The following is a 7,530-nucleotide window of genomic DNA, read 5'->3' on the forward strand; positions in this document are numbered from 1 at the left end:
TTGACATGAATTGGAGTATATTTATTAGGGATCAATTATTACCTTAAATTAATAATACTGATAAACAATATATAATTAATTTTCTTATTTATATGTAGAATGGCTTGTGTATACTGCTATATAGTTATAACAAAAAAAACCCATAGTATCGCTTAGAAGAGGGATTTTCAAAAGTGGCTCTTGATGCTTTGAATTGTAATCCCACAGGGTGGTGCAAGGCATGGCTAGCTCACGCCCATGGCAATGGGGCATTGTGACTGATCCACATGGCAGCAGATTTCAAGTTACGCTCATGCCACATGTCCGGGGGCTGCCTGTGCGGCAGGTGGCAGGTCAGCAGGACGAGAGGTCCATCAGCATGCTGTAAGTGCTCCAGAGGCTGCCCTCATACTGCAGGACAGGTGTAGCTGCTATGCCAGGCCAACCGTGAAAGCTCTTGAAAATCCCTCTTGATGCTGCTGTACCACAGAGGCTCTCCTTCAGCTGGTCAGGGTTACTGCCAGTCCTGCTACCTGTCCGGTACTCAGCTGATTTTCAGGCCTTTTGGGTAAGGGTCTGTTCTTAGCAGGGAAGTGGCGTGCTGTCTGTCGCTTCCTTGTTCTTCATACAACGGTCTGTATGTAGGCTTGAATCCAGGGAAGGAGAATATCCAGCTCATGGATGGCCTTGTAGATTCCCTTCTCTCCAAGCTGTGAAGAAGATAAAGGCATTAGAAAAGCAACCACCCGCAGCGCCTGAACAGTGCAGCTGCAGCTGAGAGCCAGCGCCTCCTGCTCTTACCTTAAGAAACGTTTTCTTTAATTTTTTGATCACAGAAGTTAACCTTGTAGATGGAGCACATGGAAGCTGAAGGGATGAAAAACCAAAAGAGCTTGTTGCAGCAAAGGTGCTGATGTAAAGGCATAGTGACGACGATGAGTCCAACCCACAGTGTGGCACCATAGGACTACCGGTAAAATGTGTGAACTCCGCATGGCTTTGGCATCTCCTGCTACTACAAATGTGTTATTTCACCTGTGTGCTTCCTGGCAAGCTGAGTTCACAGCACAAAAAATTGTATATCTATACATACAGATAAGAAGAGCACTAAGTCTTTTTAAACATTTTCTATTTATCTCAGTGATCTTTACATCAGTTTCAGTTACAGCTTGTGCACAGTGCGTACTAGCTCTAAGATTCAAGGCCCTTTCACTCCCAGCCTTCGGAGAAGGCGATGCCAAGGGCCAAAGGCCTTTACAAAGTACCGAGGCCATTTTGCACATTGTTGAAAACGCTTCAAATCTGTTTATAAAGTTAATTTATTCTTCCCCTATTTTCCTGCCCATTCCTCCACTGTCTGGCTAATTGCAGACTAATCCTGCACCCTTTTGTCAAGCTACATTTTCCAGTAAGATCACTGGGAGTTTTGCAAGACCCTACCCAGCCCCCGGCCATCCCACCCACACTACCCAGCAGTGTCAAGCTCTGGCATCCCGCTGCCCGCACTGTGATGCCAGAGATGCAGGGCTGCAGTATCACTGCCAGATTTGAACAGAAGGAATCTGGGTTTAGGAAGGAAAGAATCCATCAGCCCATCCCACAGGACCCGAAGGCTGCAGCCCGGGCTGAACCCAGCCAGCAGGGCCAGGGCTGCCAGCAGTGGAAGCACTGGGGACACCCCGCCATGCCTGGGGCCTCTCCTCACCACCCAGCTGTGAGGGACCGGTGCTGGCTGGCCAAAACTGTGCTAGGGTGGGTTTTTTGGGGGGTGATGCCTGGCTGAGCTCTTGGAGCAACTAGGCTTGCTGAGTGCCCGGGTCTCCAGGCTTTCCAAGGGGAAGAATCATTCTTTCAGGGAAAAAAGGGAAAAATCTGATCTTCTCCAGTGTACGAACAATGACAAATGTGTTTGCAAAGGAAAAAGGCAAAGGCCCTCAACTCATATGAAAAGGGGTGACTCCACTGGAAAGGTTGGTTAGTCCTTTCTTCCTCCCACAGAGTAAGAAGGAGCAGAAACATTTTCAAGTTGTGCTTCTTGAAGTCACGTCACAGGATGGAAGTGTAAATAAAAGCAACTCTAATTTGCAAACCTTTAAAAGCTTTCTAACTAGGGCAGTTCTTTCTGATTTGGGGCTTTTTTGTTTTTTAAGGTCAGCTTGAATGATGCAGATTTCCACAGAAATCGTTCGGTAGCAGCACTGACCTTAAATTACTATGCCGGCTTGAATGGTAGTACACATGGCAAACTCTGTCCTTTCTGCATAAACAAGCAAACAAATGAGCAAGCAAACAGTCTTGTTCATTGCAAGCGGCACTGCAATCTCTGCTTGAGGTCTGCAAGCTCTACTTTGATGCATCTACTGATGATGACAGAGCAATGATTAAAAGTCCTGCAGTGAGTATATTGCTTTTCTGCACTCCACTCAAATACAAGAAAACTTCCATAGTCTACGAATGTAAGAGCACGGGTCTGACCTCAGAAACAACATCATACTGTCCTCAGCAATGTTGCCAACTAGGGCACGTGAACAAGTTAATAGGTCAGTGATGCTGCAGGTGGATGCTCCCAGTATCCAAGGAAAAATGTCTGCTCCCTTTACTGTGCAGTCATACTCTAAATGAAAGAGCCTGCTTTCACTGCAGAAAAGGGATTTAGAGATTTTAGAGCTTAAGTGTTTTTGAAAAACAGGGCTCAGGCTCCTAAAACGTTTTAAAATATTAATGTTCCCTTGTTTGGACAAAACCAAGAACCAGTAGGGTGAGAATCATTAATAATGTAGTACAAAGCCTTTGAAAGCAGTTTGGAGACAAATATTGTTAGGATTTTTAAATAGCACACATGCTTCTAGCTGGCTGAATTAGAGCCTGAATTTATGAAAGAATATAGAGTGGGTATGTATATAAAGGTATCACTGTTTCCCTCAATTGTATAAAGAACTTTATCCTTGAAAGGTAACAAATTCATTGCAGAAGTATGTGGCCACGGTGAAAATCCCTTCTGATAAACACCTTGTAACTCAACCAGGTCATAAAATCTAAAGAGCTTATGTAGATGGATGAATTAGTTTTATAATTTATTGAGGAATAATATGATGGAGAAATCTCAAACTTGGAATTAGCAAAGGATCCATTACTTTCATTCTGTTCACAGTTCCTATTATTCTTTCACATGGCTTTGTATTTTTGGCTTTGAATTAATACAAATACTTAAAAAATGTTAGTTTCCAGAAATGAAACATCTCATAGAAAATCATGACAAGCCATCATTTCTTAAAGAACTATTTTTTTTCTAATACCAGAGGAAGTCTTTTCTCTCCTACCAGTATTTTTTAAGATCCAGAAAAGTAAATTGTTGTGTTTAGACTTGTGTTTAATATCAGCATTAATTATGAAAAAGAATGCAGGAGCTCTGAGAAACCTGCAACATTTTGTCTCCATACAGCACAGAAGCCAATGTATTACTAAGTTATATAGCCATCTCCAGTCACGATGGTATTTCAAAATAACTGATATTCTGAATTCAGTCGCAGTTGACAATCTGACCTCCTCGGTGTGTACAGGCACTTATATAGGGTGTAATTGCTTTTCCAGACAAGAATGAAATCTCTGTAAAGTATATTATAGCATACAATATCTGGAATTTTGACAAACACAGGTAACCACAGCAGTGTGCTGAATGCTGGGAATAATGACTGTAAATCGTGGCTGTTTAGCATGGTTTTAAATGCAGAACCTGAAAGCTGGTGCAGTTTTCTCCCATTGAGATTTGAATCTTTTTACAGCATGCAAATATTCCAGTTGTGTTCTGAGCTATAACTCTGCAAGATCTCTGAAGCTGCTTATTTTTGCATTGCAAATATTTGCGTACATGTAGAACCAATGTCCTTTTCTTTCATGCTACCACACAATTCAGATTAGACAAAGTTTTAATTCATTAACATTTGATTGACTTCTCATCCTGCCACCACTTTTTAAAATTACTATGGACATTTATCTGGATATGCATGGCTATGTTTCACCCTAAGTCATGCTCCACTTTTTGGGACACTGTGACTTGTGAGGACTGCAGGTTTAGGGGAGAAAAAAAAATAGCCATAGGACAAAGTTTTAAGGCACGCCCTGTTGTTATTCATCTGCCCTTAAAAACAGGTAAGAGAAATGACCCACAAGTGACAGTGTCATTGTAGCATCATAGTGTCTTTGTATGCATCTTGCATGGGCAAAAGTGTGCTTTAACTGCTGTCCTGTTGTTATTTATAGGGTGGGATGCTGACATGCCACTGGCAAAAGCGCCTCTTCCCTGGGACACCTGGATCCACTCTAGGGACATTCTGCCAGTGGGCAGCATCACTCCCTGACAACTTGCTCTGACTGCAGGCACAGCCGGCACATGGAAACTGCTCCAATGTGCTTCATAACTGCAGTCCCCACTTACTCATGAGACACCACCAGCCCTTTCAAAATTCAGTATGGAGGAACAGAGGTGACATGTGAGTAAAGGTTGCGCGTGTCCAGTGGGTATGCTGTTGAAGAAGGAAAGCATAACCAGTGTTATATGGCAGAAACTTGAGGAGCCACATTTCTCCCTGTGACTACCCTGCTTCTTTGCAGCTTTGGTGCTGAGAGGGCAGCACAAGGCAACATCAGCAGCAGGGAAGTGGTTTGTCTCCATGGTGTCCCCACCACCTTGCCCACACCCCCTGGGCTCACTCTGGGAAGAAACGAGTGGTGTTAAACTTCTCTGGCCCCAGCGAGGAAGCCCTCAGGAAGCTGGGTCCTCTGTGGTGTGGGGCACGCAATAACTGAATCACCCTTTCTTTCTATCTGCTGAAAAACTGTGACGGAGCCCTTTCCTAACCTTTCGGCTGAACAAAGTTAGTTTGGCTCTCAGGAATATACTTACACAGGCGTTCATGTTTGCTTGCAGGACCTGGAAGGCATTAATAACATACAACTTGTCACTTCCTACTCCAAGATGACTGAAAACATTTTTCATATAGAAGGAGAGGAGCTGATCTCGAACACTGCAGTTTGTCTGGAAACAAAGCAGGTAAAGAGTTGCCAAATGAAAATCTCACAAGTCAACTTTAGCCTAAAACTTCATCCTCATAAAAATATGGGTCTTTAGAAAGCATACAATTAATAAAAACATTTTCATGAGGTTTGCTATCCCATTGGATTGCTTCCTTTTTTTTTAAGCAACTCAACGTGTGCCTGTGGTTGCTGGAGGAAAGGCAGGAGGATGTTGTGCTGGCAGCCAAAGGACTATGGGTAAGAGCAAACATGAATAGAAGTGACACCAACAAATCTATTGAACACTCAAAGAAGAAATGGAAGATACACTGAGGAGTTAAGCCAGACCATCTTGCCCAAACGGCAGGAGTCATTGTGGGTGTCATTGTTCCATTCCTCCACATCAGTGTCCCATACCATTCAAGATGCTGTAGGGTATCCTAGCGATCCCCAGCTGCTGCTCCAGAAGAGACCAGACATCCTGTATACCCTGTGTCCTATCTGCCTGGCCTGTGGGATCTCTTGGATACCCAAAGGTATTTCAAACAGCTATTTTTAGGCAACGGATCCAAGTATCAGGTGTGAAATTCCCACCAGCAGGGTAATGCAACTGCAGATTAAGCCACCCAAACGCAAGTGTCGTTGTGTAGGTCCCACAGGCAGGCAGGGAGCCTTCACTCCCAAGGTAATCAATGGGGGAATTCAAAGGCCAGTGGGTCTCTGTTTAAGGATAAACTGACTCAGTTGGCCCTGCTGACTAGATCTCTGTGTTAAGGAAGCTAAAATACCTCACACACTTTGACTCACTTAAAAATGTGCACCCCAAGTTTAGTGTCTCGCTGCCATGCTGAATCACACACTGGGGAACTCTGATTTTCCTTTTCCAGTGCATCTGCAAATGTCAAAGCCCAGAGCAGCATCCCTGGACTCTCAGTAGTACCAGACACACTCAGCAGAAGGTGCCTAAGCTGGCGGGACAGTGGCTGTGGCCCTGACCCTTATGTGAATGGACTTGTACCTGAAAGTGTTGCTGGGGAGGGTCGCATATAGCCAGGCGCTCGCAGGAGGAGCAAATCCTACCAAGAACACACTCCCCCTGACACGGCAAACACCATCACCCCAACCCCCCTGGCAAAGCACCACTGCAACCACCTAGAGAGAAGTCCCTCCAGCCAGGCTTTCCAAATCCACCTTTCTCCCCATACCACACCCAACTCTCCCCTCATGTCCCAGGGGAATATCCCTTTCTATGGGGCAGAGGTAACACTCTTCCTCTAAGTGGGGGACTTCATTAAATGTATGGCTTTCATAAATACAACGCCCTTCCTAATTAAATACAAGTGATTTTTGTGTTGGCTGTCATTCCTTTAGATCATGCACTCCTACCTCTACTGACAAAAGGAAAGTTGAAGTAATAAAATGGAAAAACAGTAGTATAAATCTTACCATGAACAGCATTTTTGTTGTCTTTTTAAGCAGCCTTGTGTTCTTGATGAGATCCTTCTGCAAAATATAATGTTCTAGTATTAATTAACCTAAGCAGAGGAAAGGAGACAGAGTCTTAAGTCTGGTTTGTACAAAACTTAATAGTAATAATAATAATCAGCACCTGTATTCAGATGTAGGATGAGAACTCAGCAAATCTGTGTTCCAATCCCAGCCTAGCTACAAACTTCTTTCATGGCAAACTCCTCGGCAAACTCATCTCACCTCTCTGCATCTTCTTTTTTCCCATCTTTACAAAAGGAGTAGCGGCATTACCTTGCCTCTCAGGACTGTAGAGATCATTTGGCTTATTAAAGTTTCCAGGTGCTCAGTAACGAAGCCGGTAAAGAAGCATCTATAAATAAAATAAACTTTTCAACCAGTGGGATCCACTTACAGGAACAGATGATTTTAAACTAGTTGCCTTGGTATACAGGTTCTCCGTCACTTGGGAGAGGAGTCCTTTTCGGCAGGTATACTTTCCTGTAGGTGACTTTTTGCCTTCCACAGTGAAAAGACAAAGCAGAACTAAAAAACGCCCGGATCTGAAAATAGAATGTGCTTTCATCTTCGCTCCCAAATCTTCGTGCCTCTACAGTCACAGCAGCACATGTGATACAGCAAGACTGGTTAGATGACAGAGGTTAACCTAATTTTGTTAACCCTCAAAGCAGCTTCTGCACTGAGATGCTCACACAGATAACCTATTGCTCGTGTGCTGGCTGATCAGTATTGTTGCTATGCTTTTTTATACATCTTGCTCCACTTTCAACAGATTCGACCACAATCATCTGTGACGTTTTTCTAAATGGTATCTCCATATTTACTGGTAGCAGGGTCAAGGTTTCCAAGAAAGAAGAACTTCCCTCTCATATGAGAAGTCTTCTTTCATTTAAGTGGTGGTCAAGCCAGGAAAAAGTAGTTGAGCTGGTTAGTTTGGTTTCATAACAAAGTATACCAAATGTGTGAATTTTTTTTTTATTATAATTTTCCCACAAAACCTTATGGCAGCACTTTTCTGAAGGGTAATGGCCCAGAAAGGAAAAAATCTTT

At 43.5% G+C, this 7,530-nt stretch overlaps 1 protein-coding gene across 1 annotated transcript; it reads right to left on the reverse strand.

The window, feature by feature from the left end:
* Positions 1 to 602: 602 nt before the first annotated feature.
* Positions 603 to 7,045, reverse strand: IL26 (interleukin 26). The gene is made up of 5 exons (XM_040595290.1): positions 6,875 to 7,045; positions 6,439 to 6,495; positions 4,883 to 5,014; positions 781 to 846; positions 603 to 689 (listed from the first exon to the last, which is right to left on the reverse strand). The coding sequence occupies exons 1-5, from the start codon at positions 7,043 to 7,045 to the stop codon at positions 603 to 605; spliced, it is 513 nt and encodes a 170-aa protein (XP_040451224.1).
* Between the last annotated feature and the right edge of the window lie 485 nt (positions 7,046 to 7,530).

Source organism: Falco naumanni, chromosome 5, assembly GCF_017639655.2.
Source record: "Falco naumanni isolate bFalNau1 chromosome 5, bFalNau1.pat, whole genome shotgun sequence".
Classification (NCBI taxonomy): Eukaryota; Metazoa; Chordata; class Aves; order Falconiformes; family Falconidae; genus Falco; species Falco naumanni.